General features: G+C 40.9%; 2 protein-coding genes across 2 annotated transcripts in view; both read right to left on the bottom strand.

The window, feature by feature from the left end:
- LOC134062096 (cytidine monophosphate-N-acetylneuraminic acid hydroxylase-like) overlaps nucleotides 1-26022 on the bottom strand; it is a 146763-nt gene that overhangs the window by 40435 nt on the left and 80306 nt on the right. Inside the window, exons 10-11 of the mRNA XM_062517979.1 lie at nucleotides 25501-25638; nucleotides 25184-25319 (exon numbers count right to left, since the gene is read on the bottom strand). Of these exons, the coding sequence (XP_062373963.1) occupies nucleotides 25184-25319; nucleotides 25501-25638 (274 nt within the window). The remainder of the gene's footprint in view (nucleotides 1-25183; nucleotides 25320-25500; nucleotides 25639-26022) is intronic.
- LOC134062095 (uncharacterized) lies at nucleotides 6352-16060 on the bottom strand. Its single transcript, XM_062517978.1, has 2 exons — nucleotides 8617-16060; nucleotides 6352-7233 (listed from the first exon to the last, which is right to left on the bottom strand). The coding sequence occupies exons 1-2, from the start codon at nucleotides 9410-9412 to the stop codon at nucleotides 7229-7231; spliced, it is 801 nt and encodes a 266-aa protein (XP_062373962.1). The 5' UTR covers nucleotides 9413-16060; the 3' UTR covers nucleotides 6352-7228.

Here is a 26022-nt window from a genome sequence, read left to right as displayed (position 1 = left end):
CATTGTTCCTTATGAAACCCTTGACCACGGCCCATACAAACATGGGGTTAGAAACGCTACTGATATTAATGTCAATGAATTCTCTTCATTTCAAATTTAATTGAGTGAGATATTCTTCATTTTGAAGGAGAGTTGTGTTGAATCTACACCTTGTTGGTTTTCTATGCATGGGAAAGAGATCGAAAGTAACAATAACTGGATTGTGGTCTGACATGTAGCGTGGACATATATTAACTGACTTAACATACTGACCCAGTTTTGATGATGATAAAATAAAATCTATTCTAGACGACATTTTATGAGCAGCTGAATAAAAGGTAAAGTTCTTAATAGTTGGATTATGTATTCTCCAAATATCTATCAAATCCAGACTCTTACAAAAGTGCTTTAAAGCATCTGATGCAGTGGCTTGAATTGTTGAAATGTTGGCATGAGACCTGTCTAGGTTTCTATCAATAAAGGTATTCATATCTGCTCCAATAATTAAAAGATAGTCGTTCAAAGAAAGCAGCTCTTTTGTTCAATTTGGGAAGAAAGATTTATCACATATGGTTGGAGAATAAACTGCCACAAAAGCTAGCTTTTCTCCCTGTATAGAAGCACAACAGTAAGCTAACCTCCCTGATGCACCAGAGCTTATTTTTTTCAATTTGGAGAGTTAAGTTCCGTTTCATTAGTATCAGAACACCTTTGGTGTGAGAGCCATCTCCTGAGGCCACGATGGGTTTATAGTGCTTATTTTGCATTCTAGTTACATCTTTTGGTCTAAGGTGCGTCTCCTGCAAGAGCGCTACATCTATGTTATGCCTACGTAGAAAATCTAGAACACTGGCACGTTTGAAAGGTGAATTCAGCCCCTTGACGTTAAGGGAAAGTATGGTGTGGTTACCCATTATCATCGAATACTAAACGAAACAAAATCAACATGCTTCTACAAAAAACAACTTCTGTGAAAAATCACCCGGACTGGCAATAAGAGTTACAGGTAACGCTTTAGAATAACATGTGCTTATTAGCTATTAACAGTGCATAATAAGCAGTTAACAATTAGTTACTAACAGTTAGTTAACTGTTGTTATCCTTTAATAACATTAACTAACTGTTAACATACAGCTTGTAAGTGTTAATAAGCAGCATTTAAAGGTGCTGACAAGCATATTTGTTAACAGTTAACGTGCAGCTTGTAAGTGTTAACAAGCAGCTTGTTAATGGTGAAAAAAGACATTTCTTACCTACTTGTAGTAAATTCTGCAGCCCCCCAATCTAAAGCGAGAACTATGTAACTAACAGTTAACAAGCCACATCTTACCTGTTTGTAGTAAATTCTGCAGCCCCCCAATCTAAAGCGTGAACTATGTAAGTAACAGTTAACAAGCCTAACGTTCTATCTTTAAATCGGTTAAGCTGTGAGAAATGCACCTTCAAAATTGCTGCAAAGGGTGGGAGGTGAACCCGGGCCGCCTGCGTTGCACTGGGTGCTGTATCCCACTGAGCTAAGTTCACCGAACCATTGTAGGAGGTCCATGTTTTTTTATCATACCAATTACTCTTTTTACAAATATGTTTCTGATGGTGTTTCAGTTCAGTGAATGCATAAAACAGTCATTTTTTCCGCAGTCTACGTGTTAAGCAAAGATCATAGAGCGCTATGCTCCGCTCTAGAATCTTTGGCATAAATATTTGGTTACCTAGCAACTGAGGCTTAAACGAAGTTTAAGCTAGTTAGCTTAAAACAATAATGGGTCGTATTAGCATTAGGTCAAAGAGGCGAGGCAGGATGTCTGTCCCTATATATAGTCTCCGACTCCTCTCCACTTTTTCTTAAATGATAGCTCTTAGTGTGTGTTTTTATATTTGTAAAAAGAGTAATTGGTATGACAAAAAAACATGGGCGGGAATTGGAAACAAGTAAAACAATTTTATCAAATATCATTGTGTGAACTTAGCTCAGTGGGATAAAGCATACAGTGCAATGCAGGCAGCCCAGGTTCACATCCCACCCTTTGCAGCAATTTTGAAGGTGCATTTCTCACAGCTTAACCAATTTAAAGATAGAACGGTAGGCTTGTTAACTGTTAGTTACATAGTTCACGCTTTAGATTGGGGGGCTGCAGAATTTACTACAAGCAGGTAAGAAGTGGCTTGTTAACTGTTAGTTACATAGTTCTCGCTTTAGATTGGGGGGCTGCAGAATTTACTACAAGTAGGTAAGAAATGTCTTTTTTCACCATTAACAAGCTGCTTGTTAACACTTACAAGCTGCATGTTAACTGTTAACAAATATGCTTGTAAGCACCTTTAAATGCTGCTTATTAACACTTACAAGCTGTATGTTAATGTAGCACTTGTGTTGGATCAGTAAAAGCTACACACAGATTTCTAGGTTCTTGAGTTGTGTAATAACTAAAATCTGAAACCGAGATATGGCAACTATATTCACTTTATTTTGTACAGTTCCTTTGTGTTGAATAAAAAAAGAAAAGAATGGATGTGTGTGATTATTAGTAAAATGTTGTGGTGGAATGTATGGATGTAGTAGTGTAAGCAAGGCAATGTAAATGTAGAAATGACAAAATATATCACAATATCAATCCCCTCACAATACAATCAACAATGTCAAAGTGAGAGCAAATGCACTTCAATTAGCTTGATCAAATAATAAGAAAAGTCCCTTTAGGTATTAAAGAAAAAAATGTAGAAAGTCCCTTGTGGTATAAAAGTAAAAATGCAAACGTCCCTTATGGTATAAAAGTAAAAATGCAAAAAATAGTTTCCAATATGCTCCTTCCTGTGTGGGAAAAGAACGCTTATCTGTAATCCACGTGCGATGTTTGAAGTTCACGCAGACGGTGAAAAGACCTGGCTGCAGTTGGCCACACTGCAGCTGGCTGGGTGGTCGACACGGGAAATCTTTTTGGACAGGCTCGCCATCGTAGTTGGTCTGAATCCAATGAATCTTTATCCCAAAATAAAAAAACAATCTACACAGAACAGCGTAACAGTTACCATCAGGCAATTCTTTCCTATGAGATCTCATTTAAACTTTTTCTTATATCAAACTCTCAACAGGCATAACGCCGTAATACTGCCATATAAGGACACTACATCTCAGCTGCAGCATGCTGATAAAGCACAGCTGAATAGTAAGCCAGCACGGCTAACAAACCTTGAGCAGACAGTATACATAAAAATAGTTTGCCAACACACCCGTAATTCACATGGAAAAGGTACAACAATACATATTTCACTTTAAAGTATCGACTAACTGTCAAACTAACATCCATTTCTATGCATATTAGCAAGCTAACATCACAACATGAGCTCCGTGAACCCATTAGCTAGGCAGATTTGCGTGAGTTACCTTCAAAGTTTAAACCAAAACAACCAAAGAAAATGTGGAACTACCACTCAAATTCAGCAAATAAAAGTGTCTAGTGCTGGTATACATGCTTCGACTGGTTTTTGTGAGCTTTCTAAGTCTCCAATTCACACTATTCACATGTACTCGACTAATATGATAAAAATAACTTACCGAAGCTCTTCATTCGTTAAAACAAAAATAAAAGATCCACTTGACGCGTGATATAACAAAGTAAAGTAAAAAAAATAACAAAAATTATTTCTGAAACGTTCCTATTAGTAATAAATGTGTAATTCTATCGGAATTCGAAAACGTGGCTTTCAGTGCTCAGGTTGAAGCTGAAAAGAAAATTCTCGCGCATGCGCGGTGCAAAGTGGCACTGAATCTAACAGGGCTACATTAACAGTTAGTTAATGTTATTAAAGGATAACAACAGTTAACTAACTGTTAGTAACTAATTGTTAACTGCTTATTATGCACTGTTAATAGCTAATAAGCACATGTTATTCTAAAGCGTTACCGAGTTACATATTCAGACAATTGAAATATACAAGTTTCCATGTGTTGGTTCATGTGTGGCCGCAGCCACACCCCCACCCCTCCCTCAAACCCCTCTATAGCTAGCGTCCGTGACATTCGCGTGGCGAAGTCTATTAACAATGAACTTGTGCCTAACCATCCCCCTTAAAGGGATAATCCGGAGTGAAATGCACTTTAGATCAATTTTTCGGACTATTGGGAGTAAATACGTTGAGTTGACACCAAAATCATGTCATTCGGATGTATTTTGAGAAAGTTCGAGCTCACCGTTTTTAGCCAAAACTCGTTAGCCTGGAGGTGACTCGGGCATGTCATTTCGCCGCTACAAAACGCTATTTTTATACCTCTTCTACTGTTCCAAACAACACTACACTTACGTGGTAGTGAGTAGAGGATCCCTAAAGCCAAACCGAAGTATCCCCACGCCTTTATGTGGTCGGATAGAGAGTCCAGAATGAATTTAATCGAGTCCGTACCTTTCCGGAAATGTTATTGAAATGTTGTTAACACGTTGCTAGCTGCAACAGCGACATTTCCGGAAAGGTACTGACTCGATTAAATTCATTCTGGACTCTCTATCCGACCACATAAAGACGTGGGGATACTTCGGTTTGGCTTTAGGGACCCTCTACTCACTACCACGTAAGTGTAGTGTTGTTTGGAACAGTAGAAGAGGTATAAAAATAGCGTTTTGTAGCGGCGAAATGACATGCCCGAGTCACCTCCAGGCTAACGAGTTTTGGCTAAAAACGGTGAGCTCGAACTTTCTCAAAATACATCCGAATGACATGATTTTGGTGTCAACTCAACGTATGTACTCCCAATAGTCCGAAAAATTGATCTAAAGTGCATTTCACTCCGGATTATCCCTTTAAGCAAAAATAAAACTGACAGTGTAGTTTTACTATAAAAAGAAACGTGGCGGTAGAAAGTAAAATAACTGCATCATAGTACAAGAGAAAACACATCCTGCTTGGATATGGAATTGAAACAGCAAAAACGAAACTAGCACCTATAACGCTAGTCACTTAAATTCAAGACAATAAAGTAGGCTATTCTATTCCTGACCTTATGTTGTATGCCCTCGGTTAGCCAGATTATTAGTGGAACTGCATTTAGCAACATGAACTGTCCTTTGCATAAACTGAACGGGCTAACATAGGCCATATACTGCACAATCAAACTAAACCATCAACTCTCCATATCAAGTGTTACTTGCCCTTCAGATCCTGGCCCTGTATTCGCTGGTTCAGCTGGAGCGATTGGATCAAAACTGGTTAGCTGGCTTGATCCAGGTCTGGCATCATAGTCTGACAAACTGTTCAGCTTCCTCAGCAGAATTGAATGATTTGGTTTCGCCGTTGATTAGTAATGGGCGGTATAAACGATATGCGATATAAACGATATAAAACTGGCCTGCGATAGAGATTTCAGTTATATTGCACTATCGCGGTATGCATGTTGATGACGAAATTCAGGGCTCCAGCTCCCAAACTTTTTAAGAGTGCAACTAAAAGATCCGCTTTAACCCTCTCTGGTGCAACTGAAAACAATTCTAAGTCGCAGTGGTGCACCTGACGCTGCTCGGGTGAAAGTATCCATTTCTTTAAGTTTTCGTTGTAAGCTAGGTGGGCAATTTAACAAAAGAATAGAAATTTTCAATTTCAATTTCAATTTAATGTCGCTTATAGAGCGCCAATACATTACACATGTCTCAAGGCGCTTTACAGAGTGTTAGACATTCAAAGAGAGCCCATGAGTAACAGGGGCAAGGAAAAACTCCCTAGAATTGGAGATACATATAGGAAGAAACCTCAGACAGACCCACGACTCAAGGGCCCAACCCATCTGCCTTGGGTCAGTTACAGTACAGTCATTTGTAGTTTGAAAGTTACAATGACAATGAAAGTTCAAATAGTCCAGTGTAGGGAATACATTGTCCATTAGTAATCCATTAGTTATTTCTGAAGGTGATGGGTCGCTGGGATCCGAGGGCCAAAGATTCGGGCAGGGAACCACAGCAGGCGATGTTAGGGCAGTCATAGGGATGGCGAAGGCAATGGCGATGGTAGGGCAGTCAGAGGGATGTGACTTCAGGTGTGATGAGGGACAGGCACAGAGATGGTTGATGGCTGGTAATGGTTTACCTCACAGGTGAGGTATAGGGGAAAGGGAAGAGAAATAGAGTGTGTTAGTATTACTGTAAGTCATATTAAGTATTAATAAGTATATCAATGGTGATATAAATGGTTATACTATAGAGGGTTTACAAAACGCTTTTACACACCTCTTTTGTGGGGACAGGTGCGTAGGAATAGGTTACCCAGTTAAACCCGAAGAGGCATCCCGCACATCGTCCACCACGCATGCAAACATCCACCCACCCACCACGCACGCAACATCCACCCACCCACAATGCCACCCCCAATGCCCCCCCCCCCCCAGGCGAACCCACACACCACCTCTGAACCGCGCGTCGGAGCAGCATGGCTGAGCATGGCCAGCCAGAGTCCGCCCACAGGCGGCGCCACCCATCCGCAGACACCCCCCACCACCATCCGCGAGCAGAGAGAACGGGGCCCGCGCCAGCCCCACCCCAACCACAACACCACGCGAACACACACCACGGCCCGACCAGGACACACAGTCTGATCCGCCCCGCCGCCCAGGCCCCCCGGAAGCAGCGCCCCCAGAGCAAAAGTCCAGAATGCTTCATGTCTTTGGACGTGTCATCCTGTCATCCTGTTGACAGGGTCGGGAGGCGTAGGGAGGCGATGTAGTGTAATTAAAAACGTTAAAATCATTGGACATTGGTGTAATGTAATTAAAATCGTTAAAACCATTGGACTTCCACTCTAGAAACACCACCCCAAGAAGGCCCGGACCGCGAGCCCAATCCAAATACAATGCCGCAACAGCCCTCCCCTCCGCCATCCACTCCCAGCATTCCCACCTCCCCCGTCCCCCCCATCCCACTAAATGCACAGCCGTGCACATCTGATCAGACTGCATGCCCCAGCCAGACCGCCAATATACGCCCACGCAGAGCCACTGGCGAATGGAGCCGACACGAACCCCCCCCCCCCCCCATCTACAGACGGCGACGGGAGGCCCCCCGCGGACGAGCAACGCCACCCGCGAACGGACCCCGACCGGCCCAGAGCACCCAGCCACACCACCCAGGCGCGCAGCCCAGACATGATGCGCAAGCCCACCCGGGGAAGGCCCATGACCGAAACGGCGCAAATGGACAAAAGCCCGCATGTGCAGTGAATGAACAAATGCCCGCACGCGCAACAGACAGCACGCGGGACCCTCCCCCCCAAGCTACACTATAGAGGACAGGACAGGGAGAGAAGGAAAGAGGGAGAGTTGAGAGAGACAGAGGGAGAGGGGAGAAGAGGAGTTGTACGGCATGCCACATAAGAAGTCCATGACAGCGCAATGCTAAAGCAGCATAACTAAGGCATGGTGGAGGGTGGTCAGCACCAGATCAGGTGTGGTCAGTAGCCACCATGGGATGCATGACTGGGGCACCAGTCACACAAGCCCACAGCAGAGGTGGTCCGTTCCAGTAAGACCCTGAGGTGGTTGAAGTTCCACACTGCACCATACCTAACTATAGGAAGCACTAAAGAGATATGTTTTAAGTCTAGACTTAAAAATAGGGAGGGTGTCTGCTAATCGAATTGAGGGAGGAAGATTATTCCAGAGGAGGGGTGCGCGGTAACAAAAGGCTCTGCCTCCTACTGTAGTTTTTGAAATTCTTGGAATTACAAGAAGTCCAGTATTTTGTGATCGTAAGGGTCTAGGTGGATTATATGGGACTAGAAGATCTTTAATATATTCGGGTGCTCTTCCATTTATGGCTTTTTCTCCCTCTTCCTCTCTCTCTCTCTCTCTCTCTCCCTCCGTCATGCGCGCTCAATGGACACCCGCCCCTTGACATGCACAATCCAAATAAAACATTCACAATCTTCAAAGCAATGACTCATAGAAGACGACTAGCTAATTATTGTTAATGTAAAATCCGGTTAGCATCATGCTACACATATTTGATTTAAACAATTGCATTCAATTTGACTGATCGTCTCAATACCAGTAGTGTTTTCCAACTAAAAAGGGCCTGTCCCAAGGAGAAAAAGTATCAGTCTACCTTGAAACCTTCAAAATAGTCCTACACGTTTGGAAACGGAACAGTCCAACCAGTAGCCTAGACGATATGATAGCCAACTATGCTACTTTGTTTACAGTATTTTAAGGCTTAATCCAGAGTCAGACATCTGAATTAAAGAGGTGTTGTATTATGAATAGTAGGCTATAATATGCAAAGTGTGCGGTCATGAATATCAGAAATGTAGTATTTTCTCTTTTATAATGTTATACTCTGGTGTTCCAAGGTAGACTATAAACTAAGAAAATTAGAATATTGTGCAAAAGTTCATTTATCTCAGTAATTCAACTTAAAAGGTGAAACTAATTGGCTATTAGACTCATTACATGCAAAGTGAGACATTTTAAGCCTTTAAGTATTACAATTTTGATGATTATGGCTTACAGCTTATGAAAACCCCAAATCGGTCTTTCATTATTGTCTATGTAAACTGTTCTGAAATGGTTTTATTATAATCTTTATATCGCAATATATATCGTTATCGCAATAGGCTGCAATGTATATCGCAATATAGATTTTAGGCCATATCGCCCATCCCTACCGTTGATTTTAATCCGCAGGATAGCTGGGTAGATCAGAAAGGTGTCTATTCCCATCTGGCGACATCGGGCTCGTAGACCTTTGAAGGCACTTCTTCTCTGGGCCGTGCCTGCAAAGTAATCGGCGTAGAATTCCAATTTAGGGCCATTCGGGAGAGGGGGTTTAGCCTTCCTTGCACCTTGCAAAATCGCTTGACGGTCAGGATACCGAAGAAGTCGAAAAATCATCGTGTTGGCTTGGGAAGACTTAGTGTACACTCGATGGGCTCTATCAATCTCCAGTGGTAAGGTTGCCGTCTTTGCTAAGTCAGGGATCCATACAGGCAGCATGGTTTTCAGGTACCCAGCAGCATCTTCGCCCTCCACTCCCACAGGCAAGTTCACGATTCGGATGTTGTTTCGTCTACCTCTGTCTTCCAGCTCGTCAGTCTTTAGTTGCAGTTTGCTCAGTTCAGTTATGCAGTGGTTTGCTTCTCTTTTCACTTGGCGAACAGAGCCTTGGAGGCCATCTACTTTAGTGGTTAGCGTCTCAATTTTAGCTGCTTGGCAATCGATGTTGTCTTGAAGCGAACGTAGCAGGGCTCCGTTTTCGGAGATACAAGCGCTAAGAGGCGACAGTGCTTTGTCTAGAGTCACAGTTAGCATGGAACCTACCACCTCACGCAGAGTCTCTCGTTCTGTCTCCACTGTCTGTTTGATTAGCAATGCTATGTCCTCGTGTGGCAAACTAGCTTTAAAGCGTTTGTTGACAATTTCTTGCTGTTTTTGTGGAGAACTTGCAGGATTTTTGTTCGGCATCGTTCAGAGAAGTTCGGGTATGGTGTCTGAAGTCAAAACTACACTTTCAAAGTAATAAGCGTCAAAAAAGGGGAAAATGTGGCAGGAGCTCAGTGTGGCAAGACCATTTCGCAGCGTGGCTCACCGGAAGTCCCCCGAGAAATGCACTTCTAAAATAGTTGCACATGATGGGAGGCGAACCTGGGCCACCTGCATCGCATTGCAAGCTGTATCTGGCTGAGCTATGTTGATGTGGGTTCATTCTGTGGAACTGTTTTACTTGTTTCTAATTCCCGCTGATGTTTTATATCAAACCAATCACTCTTTTTACAAATATGTTTCTGATGGTGTTTCAGTTCAGTGAATGCATATAAGATGTGGCATCGGAAACTGTTTGTCTATGTGTGCGACTTTGAACGTCATCACCATCAGAAACATATTTGTAAAAAGAGTAGCCTAGAGTAATTGGTATGAAACAATTACAATTTCTCAACAATGTAGCTACATGAACATAGCTCAGTTGGATAAGGCTTGCAGTGCTATGCAGGCGGCGCGGGTTCGAATCCCACCATATGCAGCTATTTTAAAGGTGCATTTCTCACAGCTTAACCCAGGGGTCGGCCGCATGCGGCTCTTTAGCGCCAAGCTGGTGGCTCCCTGGAGCGTCTTCAAAAATGTATGAATGGGGGGATTTTTGTTTGTTTGTTTTAATATGGTTTCTGTATGAGGAGAAACATTCTTAACGTTTTCCAATGTTGTAAAAATGTGCATAATAAATATTAAAGTTCAACATTTCTGTCAACGAAGATTTGATAGCCTGCGACACATGTTTCAGGGCGGCGCCGTGCCAGGCAGGTGGCTGTAAACCTTTGTAAACAAACCGGCGGGTGTGTCAGCATGGGCCATGCCATGGATCCCAAAGGGAAAAAGAGAAAGATAGCCGATGAGATCAGAGAATTTAAGGCAGAATGGACCGAATCATTTGCTTTCATTGCCATTGCGGAAGGATTGCCTGCATGTTTGCCTTGTAATGAGAAGTTGGTGAACAACAAAGAGAGAGACATTTAGAAAGACATTTTCAGGGAAGGCATGCTACATTTGCAGCCGACTTAGTTGGGACTGAGAGAAAAAGTTTGATTGCAGTAGCCTACTTCTGGAGAAATTTTGTTGCAACCTGAGAGATATTAAAACGTGGAAAACAACAGTTCACGGATGGTGATTACACGAAGTTGAACTTAAAACGGCATATACAGCGGAGTAGTCACGTGGTGTGTCATTCTCCCCGAGATGCGCTGCAGGGAAAAACATTTAATCATGAAAGCTCATTATGTAGCCTCGTTGTAGCCTACTTAGTCATTTTGATAGTAGGCTAATATAGATAATATACACTTACAGCCTGTGTTGCCTTCATATAAGGCTTACATAAGGCTTTTCATTTTTTGCGGCTCCAGACAGATTTGTTCTTTTGTTTTTTTGGTCCAAAATGGCTCTTTGAACATTTTGGGTTGCCGACCCCTGGCTTAACCGCTTTAAAGATTTAAAGATAGAACATTAGGCTTGTTAACTGTTAGTTACATAGCTCTCGCTTTAGATTGGGGGGGCTGCAGAATTTACTACAAGCAGGTAAGAAGTGGCTTGTTAACGGTTCATTCATACCCCTGGCAATTATTTTAATATGATTTATTTCTCTCGTCCGATATGTTTGTTCTGACTGATGATTATACTGCCACATGGCTAAAGGTTGTATGAGAATGTGGTAGAAATATGGAATTTAAAAAAAATAACTGATTTTATTTACAGAATACAAACCCCTATGGAGTCTAGCAGTATAACTGAGCAAGTTCAAGTTCAAGTTTATTGCCATGTACTCATAAATAAGCATTCATCAGTTATGACATTTCTTATGTTCAGGAATTACACAAATGACTTAATTGACTTAATCTTAACATTAAGATTTAGATCTTAATTAGAATTAGAATAAATTAAGTAGATACCAACATTTTAAACAACTTTTCACTGTTAATGTTTAACTATCGTATTGTTATTATTTGTAAGTTTCTTCGGATAAAAGGGTCTACTAAATCATGTAACCATAACCACAATCGCCATCATACATCATCAACAACAAGCATTCACAGACACTCCTGGCAACGTGCCCCAAGACATGACCAATATCAATACAGTGATCAGGGAAGTTAAAAATGTTTATTTTTGACTTCTCTGAAGCCAGATCAGGCGATAATGTGGCGGGAATGTGTAAGAAGAGAAAAAAAGAGATGGCTGAGACAGGATATTTATTGTAAACAGACAGAATGTTTTTATCTACAACTCCAAATGGAGAACTTCATTAATTCATATATACCACATTTTTCCATGCACTCCACAACACCCAGTGACTAAATTCAAGATGGCTGCGAAAGGAAAACTTTTGGAAGTTACTGCCTGAATAAACAGTCATGCAAGTAAACCACCAGTGCAGTGCAGATGGTACGGGTTGAGAATGCTCCTTTCATTCCCGCACATCGGGACTCCCGAAGCATCGGGAAAACTGCAACCGCAAGGGGGCAACATAGACCGCCCGAGTTTTCGAATGTTTACAGCCTACCTCACAGCTCTCTCACTCGACGTAGCCTATAACTCAGTCAGTCCAGCAGAGATGCCAGAGCAACGTTTTGGTCAACGGAGAGGGAGAGAAATGCTCCGCATATCCGTCTCATTTAATCATTAAAATGAAAGTGATTGGCGAAATTAATCAAACGACGTTTCAATAAACCATTGTTGAAATGAATGAAAATGGTTTTAGAAACCTATAGGCCTATCAGAAGGACTATTTCCTTCAATTCAACCTGAAATAGGCTACTCGAAAGGCAACCTTAGATTAATTCATGAATTCATTACGGTTACAAGACCGCATTTCCGTGAATAGGCTATTATTGTCAACGTCAAGGCGAAGACGAAAGAGATGGACAAGATGGACATTTTGGCAACATTTACATGCTAGGAATACTTAGAAATGTGTAAGCTATTTTAAAACGGAGGCTTGTTCATTTTAACCGGCGACGTTTCAAGTACATTTCCCGAATAAAGCCTATTGAAGTTCACATCCAGCTGTGGCGCAAGTGGTTGATGCATAGGTATCGTATGCCAGCGACCGGGGTTCGAAACCTAGTCGAAGAACCTCTCCGGAACCCATCAAAAGAAAATGCATTGATTTATTAAAAGAAACGAAAAACTTCCTGTTTTGAGATTCTTTTTATGTTTGCGATGTCTGCTGAAAAGAAAAGTTAATATGTTAATTCGTGGTTCAGCGCGCACTCACACACATTTTTACATTGACATAGTTTCGGGCTCAAGTGTCGTGTCGTGCTCAGTGCCGCATATAGGCTATAATGTAGTGACCTGGTTAGACGAGTGTGGGGGAGGGGGAATGATCGCACAAGACAATAATGCTCTTCATGAAATGGATCTCACAGGCGGCTGTCTGTTTTTAAATGTAGCCTACTACACCACTTGCGAAATCGGACGTGGCACATAGCCTAATTATTAGGCTACTGGATAGCAAATCCATAGACTTTGTTCATCCTATATCCTTAAAATGAAAGTGATGACTGGCGAAATTAATCAAACGACGTTTCAATAAACCATTGTTGAAATGAATGAAAATGGTTTTAGAAACCTATAGGCCTATCAGAAGGAAATAGCCTTCAATTCAACCTGAAATAGGCTACTCGAAAGGCAACCTTAGATTAATTCATGAATTCATTAGGCTACGGTTACAAGACCGCATTTCCGTGAATAGGCTATTATTGTCAACGTCAAGGCGAAGACGAAAGAGATGGACAAGATGGACATTTTGGCAACATTTACATGCTAGGAATACTTAGAAATGTGTAGGCCTAAGCTATTTTAAAACGGAGGCTTGTTCATTTTAACCGGCGACGTTCAAGTAGGCTACGGCGACGTTCAAGTAGCCTACATATGCCGAATAAAGCCTTTCGAAATTCACATCCAGTTGTGGCGCATGTGGTTGAAGCATAGGTATCGTACGCAAGCGACCGGGGTTCGAAACCCAGTCGAAGAACCTCTCCGGAACCCGTCAAAACAAAATGAATCGATTTATTAAAAGAAACGAAAGATTTCCTGTTTTGAGATTCTTTTTATGTTTGCGATGTCTGCTGAAAAGAAAAGTTATGTTAATTCGTGGTTCAGCGCGCACTCACACACATTTTTACATTGACATAGTGTCGGGCTCAAGTGTCGTCCTCAGTGCCACATAGGCTATAGGCTATAATGTAGTGAACTGGTTAGACGAGTGTGGGGGAGGGGGAATGATCGCACAAGACAATAATGCTCTTCATGAAATGGATCTCACAGGCGGCTGTCTGTTTTTAAATGTAGCCTACTACACCACTTGCGAAATCGGACGTGGCACATAGCCTAATTATTAGGCTACTGGATAGCAAATCCATAGACTTTGTTCATCCTATATCCTTGGCGGAGATAATAATTAGGCATATCAAATTAAAAGCACACTACGACAGGTAGGCTATACTTGTGTGATCACGCAACACAAGAGAGCATTTAGCGATGGGACAGTTGTGAATGAGTGCTTAAGGCGAGACACGGCAGTTGAAAACATTGTTTTTGTGACCTCCGGTCAATTTCGAGATTTTGTGCTAGTTTGCTACCTTAGCATGTATTCTACCACCCTACTACAACAACAAAGTCCGATTTGCACATTTAGGTGTTTATTTCACGAACTTTTGTGTGCTCGCGCCTATGTATTTCTTCACATTTTCTCAAAAGTTCCCATTCTAAAATGTCATGTACTCCCGCGAACGTGATCCAAATCATATCGTGTCTCACACCGTTGGAAAGCCCTGCTCCTCCTGAATAACGCCATGCAATCCAAATATGGACATTTCCTTTGTATTGGCAACCAATCGCGAAAGTTCAAAGACGCGTCTAAGCTGAGAACGAATCTCATTGGCTGTGTTTCAAGGCTGTTTTCTCAAAACTAGTTATTTGCGGTTTTGAGTCATTTTCCGGTAGATACTTCTCAGCCTCTGTAGCACCTGTCTACACCAAACTTTCCAGTTATACACTTAACAGTATTCTGAAGACATTTACAGAGGGATTTGTTAATACATCATTCCTGGCCTGATTTATGTGACATGTTAATCAAAAAAGCATGGCAAAAATCGTTTTTTTAAGGCTATGGACAGTATATTTGTATTTCCTAGGCAATGAAAGCAGATATCCTGAAATCCTTCTGTAATTTTATTGTAATCTTGTTTGTAAACAACACGAAAGAATAATTTTGCACCTGGCTTTATCATATGCTCAGATCTATCTACCGGAAATATATGCAAAATCATGCATATTTAATGAGATAATGCCTCATTTGCATAATTAAACATACACATTTCAAAAACTTGTAATACATTTTTTTCTCATACTTGTATAAGTAATCAACTGAGGAAGTTTCATGGTGATACCTATTATTTAAAAATTTTACCCTATTCAACTGTAGTGTCTCGCCTTAACACCCTGGAGTCTAAATACCCCCGGGGGATTTGAAAAACTGTTCCAAACACACATCTCAATCTCTGCTTTTATCATATTATAGAGACACCATTAGAAGCCTTTAATCAACTCGTTTTCAAATATATAGCCTATGTTTTAAGAGAATATGGCAATGATAATGGCACTTTCTAAAAACAATAAATTCGTAGGATTTGTCCTCTCACCTGCAGCAGGCCCATTCAAAAGCCCATCCACCTAATTTGCATTTGAAAGAGCCAATCACTAAAGTGACACATTTAGTCTAGCCTACTTTATTAGTTTTTTTTGACCCCTCTAATAAATTGCCTATAGTCCTACTACGATAATGGAGGAAGGGCTGCCTAACTGTTCCCCCTAAGAGTTTTTTCATAGATAAAATGTTTACTCTATTTAAGTTTAGGATTTGGTAGACAAGACAACCTCGGAAAAGTTCTTCAGATAAACAATGTTTTATTGAATTAAAGGAAAGAAAATGTATCGCCAGGGTTTCGGGGCTTGCGAAGGCATTCGTTGATCTTATCGATGCAGTCCTTGCGGCCACTTCTCCCCATCGTAGGAAACTTTCTGCTTAGTGTTGACAAAGGTCTTGACGTTGTGTGGCAGTGCTTGCTTGCCCTTCGATCCATCCCAGTTGGTGGTTTTGCACCAGGCTCTAGTGCTCCTTTGTGGTGATGGCTCTGAAGAGCAGGCATCCGTATCTACCAGTGATGCGCGGGCTGATCCAAATCGAGCGGGCGACCGCGGTCACCCGCGGTTATGGGTCAAGAAAAAATATTTTTAATGATATGCGGGTCATGTTTGGTCGGGTCGGTAAAAAAAATAAATTGTCATTTATATAGTACATAATTGTCTTTAGAAGAAAAAGACATAAGTTGCAGCATTCCCACTGAAACGCGATTCTATCCCCCACATTTTGTCACGAACATGTAGAAATGCACTTGTTGTTTCTGCGTAGACAGACCCTCGGCTACACTTGACATGCAGTTGTGTTCTGTTCTCAGAGCATATGCTTTCTCTGTCTATGATCTGCAGCTTTTATCTCGAACTGCTGGCCTCTACAGAAAGTGGCAGAATCGTCTACTGAGCAGCGAAGTTGCCGATGCAATGCGTGTTTCTCAAGTCTGATAATTTCCAGCAAGATCGAATGGTATTATGGAAAGAAAAATAAACTAAAAGTTTCCCAAATCAGGAAATATTTCTTAATTTAATGTCATCAGGGCATATAGCCTACAATTGGTATGAGCATGCAATATGTGCGTCCTTGCGCAACTTATAGGCCTAGTGGCTCGTTGGAAAGCCCCACGTCTGCTCTTCCCCACGTCGTGCAATAAAGGTTTCATCTCGCTGCAATTTATAATCGCGGAGCAATGGACTTTTGGTCCATTGATGAAGACGTTAATAAAGAGTTTCTTAATAATATTCTATGCCTGCATTTCATGCTTGGGAGAGCTTCAAGGCATTCATGTGAGGAACGGCTGAAACAGAATTTGTATAGGAAAATCCTAGGCTAATTATGTTCAATGTTGAGTCAAACAGCCACATTTTTGGATGAATGCTGACACGGAACAAAAAAAAGGTAGACTAAATGCATGTTTCCCAAATTCTGAGCAATTATAGGCTATATATAATTAGGCAATATAGGCTATATTATTGTTTTACATGCATATGAGATACCAATTTTGCATAGCTCAATGACGCTACGACTAAGTTAGACTAGGCTACTTTTTACAATAAGCGGGTCGGGAAGCGGGTCGGGTCCTGTATTTCAATATTTTTTTTTTGCGGTCCGAGTTGCGGTCGGGTTAGTTGTAAACGGCGGGGCGGGGCGGGGCGGGGCGTTCAGACACGTACCCGCGCATCACTGGTATCTACCAACGTTGCCGCGACTCTGTTGGTGAATTCGAGCATGTTGTTCTAATCTGGGCCAACAGCAAGCAAAGTCACGTCATCGTGCTGAGAAGGAACTTGAATGCTGTTGTCGAATGTGGCAGAGAATACAGAAGAAGACTTTAACTATTACTTATATATTCTTATGACGAAACGCGAAGAAAAAATACGAGGACTGACCATCTCGCCTCTCCGCGTTTCCCCCAATAGGCCTACCATGGCGACAAAGAAATAAATATGATTTGACATTTTAATGTTTGTAGCGCGCCAGTTTACCCAGTGTGTGTGCATTGAGTAGTTCCTTAAAATACGGAACAAAGAGCGTCCCGTAGGCTATCTCTTCAATACAGAAGAAGACTTTAACTATTACTTATATATTTCTTATAACGAAACGCGAAGAAAAAATACGAGGACTGACCATCTCGCCTCTCCGCGTTTCCCCCAATATCATGGCGACAAAGAGAAATACATATGATTTGACATTTTAATGTTTGTAGCGCGCCAGTTTACCCAGTGTGTGTGCATTGAGTAGTTCCTTAAAATACGGAACAAAGAGCGTCCCGTAGGCTATCTGTTTAATACAGAAGAAGACTTTAACTATTACTTATATATTTCTTATAACGAAACGCGAAGAAAAAATACGAGGACTGACCATCTCGCCTCTCCGCGTTTCCCCCAATATCATGGCGACAAAGAGAAATAAATATGATTTGACATTTTAATGTTTGTAGCGCGCCAGTTTACCCAGTGTGTGTGAATTGAGCAGTTCCTTAAAATACGGAACAAAGAGCGTCCCGTAGGCTATCTGTTTAATACACAAGAAGACTTTAACTATTACTTATATATTTCTTATAACGAAACGCGAAGAACAAATACGAGAACTGACCATCTCGCCTCTCCGCGTTTCCCCCAATATCATGGCGACAAAGAGAAATAAATATGATTTGACATTTTAATGTTTGTAGCGCGCCAGTTTACCCAGTGTGTGTGCATTGAGTAGTTCCTTAAAATAGACTACGGAACAAAGAGCGTCCCGTAGGCTATCTGTTTAATACGGAAGAAGACTTTAACTATTACTTATATATTTCTTATAACGCTGGCTGTAGGCGATTTCTATAACCATTTTCATTCATTTCAACAATGGTTCATTGAAGTGTCGTTTGAATAATTTCGCCAGTCATCACCTTCATTTTAATGATTCAGTGAGATTAAGGAGTCGACTATTGACGGATATGCGGTCTTCATCATTAAATGCAGTTGAAACTTTCTGCCACCTGGTGGTTGTTTGGGTACATTGCCTTAGCCTCGAAAAAAATCGGCTTGACGCACTGCGGGATCTCTTCGGGAGTCCCGCGGGAGAAGGTGCATTCTCAACCCGTACCCACTGTAAATGGTGTAAAACAGTGATTTATTTGCATGGGTAACCCGATTCCGAGGCACTCACATTGAAAACCTGGTGCTAGCATCGGCTAATGAGCGGCAGCTCTCTGAGTGCAGGGGGCAGGTAGAGATCAGCTCTGAGACAAACGCTCACACTCGGTATCATGTTTCAACACACTTTAAGTCAATATCACACCAGAATTCTCCTTTAAGCAGACCTAGAAAGTGACGTTACATGCGAACTGAACCTCTTGCCAATCTGACAGAGATCGATATCCCACTATGACGACTTTGCGACACGCCTCTTTAAGCAGACAGGAACTGTTCGAATTTTGCTTTCATTGAGATGCATTATGTTGCTAGCCTGGCTAACGCCTCCCACTTCTCAAATGAGACGTGGTCTGGCAACCAGACGTTCATTTTCTCGTATTTGAAAAAATGCCCAGATCCGTTCATTGGGCGCCACGGATGTCAATCAAATGCGTCTCTGCATAGCTCTTCATGGTCTTGCTTTCTCCCCTGTTCTGTGATTGGCCTCCAACATCAGGCGAACATGGGGGCGTTAGTTTCCAGACTGCCTTAGCAGCGTGAAAGAAATCACCGCGCAAGGCAGTATGGGAAACCCAGGCTATTATGTTGCTCTATCTTGTCAGTAATGAAGGATCATTGTTACCATTAGGGAGAAGACCATTCTTGAAGTATAAAGGACATTTTAGAGGGTTCATTGCAAAATTGATTACTTTCTCAATTAGCATTAACCTACCCACTTGCAAGTGTCACAAAGTTGGGCACTCAATGCAATGTGTCTCTTTCCTCCTCAATTTTCACCTTACAGTACATGAAGAAGATTCTTGGACCTTGTAAGTTTATTATGGATACAAAAGCTGTGGCAACTGGAATAATAGTTTTTCAAAACAAAATTATATTCACAATGCCAATCAATATATGACATCCTATGCACAGGATTAAGATATTTCAGAAGGTCATCTTAACGGTTTCTGACACCAACAAATAATTGTAGCAACAGACATGACACATGACAACAACAATGCATACTTTAGTGTCACTGTCAACTTATTCGTTTGTGATTTTATTTTAAGGCGAGACACTACAGGTGAATAGGGTAATTTTTTTAACTAGCAGATATCACTATGAAACTTCCCCAGTTGATTACTTACATCAACATAAGAAAAAAATGTATCACACGTTTTTTGTAATTTAATGTTTAAATATGCTAATTAGGCATTATCTCATTAAATATGCGTTAATTTGCATATATTTCAAAATACATAATCTGAGTTTTGGATAAAGCCAGGTTCAAAATTCTTTTTTCATTGTGTTAATATATTAGATCGGAGAAAAATTACAGAGGGATTTATGGATATCTACTTCTGTTGTCTTGTAAATCAGCATATAGTGTCAATAGCCTTGAAAAATTGTTTTTTGCCATGTTTTTAAGCATAAAATGTCATATATATCAGGTTAGGAATAATATTTCAACAAACCCCTCTGTAAAAGTCTTGTAAATATAGTTTGGCATAAGACTGGAAAGTTTGGCGCATGTAAGTGCTTCAGAAGTGGAGATTATGTTCTCAGAGTGGGAGAAGAAACTCGTTTTGAGAAAACAGCCTTGAAACACAGCCAATGGGATACGTTCTAAGCCTAGACTCGCCTTTGAACTTTCACGATTGGTTGCTAATACAAAGGAAATGTCCATATTTGGATTGCATAGCGTCATTCAGGAGGAAAAGGGCTTTCCAACGGTATCACACATGATATGATTTGGATCACGGTCGCGGTAGTACATGACACTTTAGAATGGGAACTTTTGGTAAAATTAGGAGAAATATATAGGCGCGAGTAGACAAAATGTCATGAAATAAACACCTAAATGTGCAAATCGGACTTTATTGTTGTAGTAGGGTGGTAGAATACATGCTAAGGTAGCAAACTAGCACAAAATATTGAAATTGACCGGAGGTCACAAAAACGATGTTTTCACCTGCCGTGTCTCGCCTTATAGTCCAGTAGTAATAGGGTCAAACCCGGAACAAATTAGTAACAAGCTGAATTTTTCAGGATATGTTCAGAATACCTTTAGGAATAACATACTAAAAGTCCCCGTGAATCCCCCTTGTGCTCTCTGAGATATTCAAGATGGCGTCCAAAATGGCCGTAATTTGGAGATTTTTCCGCATTTCAGGCTTAAAACCTAATACAAATGCAATTAAAAGGTCAAAATATATGTTTTATAGGGCAAGTAAGTCAATTCCATCATTAGTTTATTGAATGGAGACATTTTATAATAATACAGTTACCTCCATAAGTATTGGAACACATGCTAAAGTTGACTGTATAAAATCGTCTTTTGGAAATTGATCTTAATGCCTTAAATGGAAAAAAATGAGGAAATATCCAACCTTTAAGGACATCAATTTTGTTTGTGAATAAGTATATATCATAATGTTTTTTTTTCAGTTAGCCTATTAGCTGGTTTCATTCTCATTGATCTCAATGCAATTCAAACCAGCTAATAGGTTAACTGAAATAAAACCATGCTAATCTCTTGGTATGGTGAAGGGTATGTGATGATGTGGGGTTATTTTAATTCCAAAGGCCAAGGGTTCTTTATCAGGGTGCATAGTGTCCTGGATGGATCCATTTATCTAAAATAAATAAATGAATAAAAAATCGTCCTGCCTCTATGGGAATGTTAACACATAGGGTTAACATAGGCGTTCCAATACTTATGACCCCTGTATTTTAAGGAAAACATTTATTCATTTATAATACATTATTCATTCAGAAAAATATTTCCTCATTTTTTCATTTAAGGCATCAAGATCAATTTCCAAAAGATGATTTTATATAGTCAACTTAGCATGTGTTCCAATACTTATGGTCGGAGGGGACTGTACATCACTTCAGTCATCATCCTCATCATCAGAAACTGGTCTTGATTCTTCAGTTTCTTCATCATCTAGTAAAGATGACAGAGTTGGCCTTCCTTTGCATCCAACTTGCCCATAATCCGTGCATAATGCATGATTCCGTCGCTGTCGCTGAATGACTCTGATGTCAAAAATCTAATATCTATAGGCTGTGACCGTGTCAATTTATATGTGAACTCCTACTGAGCTCAGGACTTCACAGGTTCACATTTAAGAATGTTCACAGTACTGTAAATGCTTGTAGGTTTCCAAGAAGAAATGACAAAAAAAGTCATTATTTGCATAATGAATACCTCTCGTATACTGTATGTTTATGAAATGGCTTTATTTTTTGATGTTTAGGACGTTATGTACAAGTATAATATTATATGCTATATGAGGTCAGCATTATATATAATATTATGTGCTATTATATTACAAAGGTTATAGAGGGAAAATTGTTGTCTGATTGTTTGTCTAACTGTGCGTTCACACCAAGAGCTACCAAAGTTGCAAGATCGCTTTTGTAGCTGTAAAATGCAGCTGCTACATAATAATTATGAAGTTGCTCATGACATTGATCATGCTCATGAGAGATTTTAACCTTCAATTTCAATTCTCTTAACTCATTTTTTGTTAGAAAATGTAAGATAATCTGCTATTTTATATAGCTTATAGTAATAATAATAATAATAATAATAATATAATTGTATTGTATCGTGACCTTAATATCGTGCAGCCTATCGTATCGTGGATTGAGTGTATCATTACATCCCTACTTTTAACTTTTTTTAGTCGCTCTAGTCGCCCAAATTTTGCCGCTGATCGCTTTTGTTGCTTTAGTCGCTCGTCTCCATTCAAAGTCAATTGCTTGCGGTGATTTCGCAGCTTTGGTCACTCTTGGTGTCAAGGCACGGTTACATTATGTTCCATTTCACAATCATGTCGACTATCAAATTTGTATATTTTGTGTCATTGTCACATTAATTATCTTGTAATCTTGGTTAACTTTAATTTTAGCAGTGTGTCAATGGTGAATTTGGATTCCTTGTATGAGAAAACATATTTCATGGTTCCATCCAGGACACTATGCACCCTGATAAAGTCCCCTTGGCCTTTGAAATTAAAATAGCCCCACATCATCACATACCCTTCACCATACCAAGAGATTAGCATGGTTTTATTTCAGTTAGCCTATTAGCTGGTTTGAATTGCATTGAGCTCAATGAGAATGAAACCAGCTAATAACTTAACTGAAATAAAACCATTATGATACTTATTCACAAACAAAATTGATGTCCTTAAAGGTTGGATATTTCCTCATTTTTTTCATTAAGGCATTAAGATCAATTTCCAAAAGACGAATTTTATACAGTCAACTTTAGCATGTGTTCCAATACTTATGGAGGTAACTGTATAATTATGAAATGTCTCCATTCAATAAACTAATGATGAACTTGACTTACTTACCCTAAAAATCATATATTTTGACCTTTTAATTGCATTTGTATTAGGTTTTAAGCCTGAGATGCAGAAAAATCTCTAAATAGCGGCCATTTTGGACGCCATCTTGAATATCTCAGAGAGCACAAGGGGGATTCACGGGGACTTTTAGTATGTTAATCCTAAAGGTATTCTGAACATATCCTGAAAAATTCAGCTTGTTACTAATTTGTTCCGGGTTTGACTCTAATTTGAGCTAATGCTCTTGGACTATTAAGGTTAGGCTACATTTCAGCAAGGATTGACATGATCTATTTTAGAATATGTGGACTGGGGCTGTGGCAGTCTGGGAACAAACTTCAAATGGTTCCATGGATGGAACTTTTTGAGGTTTCATGCGTGTACTGTCAGTTGATTCCCGTTTCCCCCCAAAATTACAGCCAAGGCCTGTTATATATTTAAAATGAAAATACTGTCACAGTAGTGCACTGTTTAAAAAAACTGTTATCTAACATGGCAAATATTTTAGAGTGTAGGTGTGTGTATATCGTGATTTATTATATGGCTCTCTAGAATGTTGAGGGAGCTCCCATTCACTTTGAATGGGCCTCCCCAACGTTCTGCGGTCAGTTATTTTTGCATAATCACCGCTCCGGAGGTATAATGACCGCTGCCAATGGCAACGGGTTTTGTGCGTTTAATTCACGTCTTTCATATCAATCCGCAACAAATCCGTTCGCTGGTTGCAATGGAATTTCATTGGAACTCAGCTACAAAGTATGTTGCCCGGCAACACCTAACAACTGTCAACTGTGGCAAACTATTTATTTTGCTAGTTCTAGCGGAAGCCACGAAACATTGCTGAAGACACACTGAGTTAAGTTTTTTTTTCTCGTTTTGGCAAGTAGCCGTATAATAAGCGCAATAATAAATAATAAATAAGATAATAAATAATTCCCTTCAGGACGAAGCAAAACCCCTCCGCTGCGCGTCGGGGTTCTGTTCTTCCTGTCAGGAGTTATTTTCCGATAATGACCGGCATTCTATACATTATCCCTTACATATACAACAATTCAGCCAATCACAATCAAGGACCGGAACTATCCATTTTAGAAAAGTACATATTACATATAACTAATATTATAGTTATTTTGGCAGGACTGAAAAGGTAAAAGAAAGTCAGCCGTTGGGCTGCTGACACTGGATGGGCAATATTGCCAGCCAGGGTTCAAGGGTTCATAAAGGGGTGTTATTACACTCTTGTTAAGTACCTACCACAAAAAAAACTGGGTAACAATATGAATTATAACATTTTTTTGAGAGTTTATTTAGCTGGGGTCAAATTGATCCCAAGGATAACGAATGTCGGTAAAATTTGAGGATAACATAAGGGTTAAAAAGGTACTTAGAGGAACCCACACAGGAAGCCCTTATTTGGACCTTCCCATCACTAATTGCTCCCCCACTACCTGACTCCAGACAGGCACCTCTGGAGAATCATTTGAGTGAATGTCTTTTCTAATTTCACTATATCCAACCAACTTGGCTTTGTTAGCTACATTTTATGCTGAATGCTATGCATGGCTAACCTGACTTTCGCCAGATCCTGTAGTTCGCCGTCTGCTTCACACAAGGATCTGGGACTTCTCGATAGGGTATGTATTTCTGAAGGCGGGTCCTTGTAAAACATCCTCGCATGTGATTTGATAAACCACTTGCCTGTTATCTTGAATGACGTGCTCGGCTTCTTCAAGCTCTTGCCAAACCCGGTCGGAAGAAGAGTAAAAACATCCTTGCCACCAATAAATGTCTTCAAAACTATTCTCTGTTAATCTTTTAAAGAATGAATACTCGATAGATCCGACAAAACGGTTGAAATAGCAGAATCAATGTCAGCACAAGACTCCTCGCTGCGTGCCGCCATTGTTATTTGAATCAAACACTCGCTTCGGCGCTCCTGATTGGTTGCTCATTTTTTTGAGCAACCGCCAGGGGTTTGGATTGCCCTCGCGTCCAGACCCTTGTGTGGAGCTCAGCGAAACGCCTCTGGTGGAGCATGGCGGAACTACAAGGGTCTGGCGAGAGTCAGGCTAATGCATGGCACTCTCCTGTAACATCCAGAATAGAGAACTTTAACTTCGCAAGCCAATTTTTAATATTTCTCTGCTCTGTATAGCTAACTCGATTGGGTTAACATTGGATTTAAAGTTATAAGAAGACGACACAAGCATTCTTCAAGTCTCACATCACAAGTCTCAAGTCTCAAGAGGGACACCATCATCCCCTCTTAGGGGCAGACCTCGAAGATCTGATGACTGAATTTTTCTGCCTGATAAAAGTAGAAAGTGGTGCTGGAGTCTTTCCATTTAGGTTCTCAAAAGTCAGGCAGGTGTCAGTGTGTTTCATGTTTTCCCAGCTAAAGGCCAGTTCACACCAAGTCTGACTTTTTGGATGAAATACAGTATTCGCTGTGTGTGTGTGTGTGTGTGTGTGTGTGTGTGTGTGTGTGTGTGTGTGTGTGTGTGTGTGTGTGTGTGTGTACGTGTGTGTGTGTGTGTGTGTGTGTGTGTGTGTGTAGCTAACCTACTTGTCACTGGGATGTGCCTCTGTGAAGTAGCCAGCGAATGGGCAGTAGATCTTGGGCTGCAGTGACTTCACCAGCTGGGCCTTATAATGGAGCAGCTTCCTCCTCTCTGTCCGGATGAAGTCCGCCTTCCAGCTCTCTATGGACACACAGCTACAATGTTTACTCAATAAATCACAACAACAACAACAACAACAACAACAACAAATCTGTAAGCAATAATACAGAGCTAAATGACCGTACTGGTTTTGATGTGTTATCCACTGTAATGGTTTATTGTTATTATGGTGTTGTAACTGGTTGTGTTTGTGAGGCCTTACCAGTGTACTTCCCTCCATAGAAGGTCATGGGAAACCCAGAGGCTCCACCAGCAAAGTCACTCATCATCAGGTCCACCCCATGAGGCAGACGACCCCCATTGGGCCGTGTGCAGTCCACCGTGTTCAAGATCATGTGACCTACAGGGGTGGAGCCAAATAGGTCAAAGTCATGTGATATTTGGGGGTGGGGCCACAAAGCTCAAGGTCATGTGACCTTTGTGTCGGAGTTCCGAGGAGAAACACAGCATGTTGTCAAGCAACACACACTAGGGGTGCAACGGATCATCATTGATCCGTGATCCGTTCGGATCAGTATCTTCGGTTCGGCACACACATGATCCGCGGACTGATTTATAATAATTATTAATAATAATGTCCGTGTGTTCTTTTGAAGTAACATGCGTGTCCACAAGGCATGCTTCTAGTCCCTCCCTGCTCTGCTCCCCTAGCCTGCCTGCGCGTCTTTTCTGCTCTCACACACGTTATTAGCGGTCATGCCATAACCAGCAATACATGGCTGCT

The sequence above is a fragment of the Sardina pilchardus genome, chromosome 17 (assembly GCF_963854185.1).
Source record: "Sardina pilchardus chromosome 17, fSarPil1.1, whole genome shotgun sequence".
NCBI lineage: Eukaryota > Metazoa > Chordata > Actinopteri > Clupeiformes > Clupeidae > Sardina > Sardina pilchardus.
The sequence above is the reverse complement of the archived record's forward strand: the minus strand, read 5'-3'. Positions and strand labels throughout refer to the sequence as shown.

What these genes read in the sequence shown, in the direction of transcription:
- LOC134062095 (XM_062517978.1), bottom strand. Translation starts at nt 9,412, where the DNA reads ATGCCGAACAAAAATCCTGCAAGTTCTCCACAAAAACAGCAAGAAATT.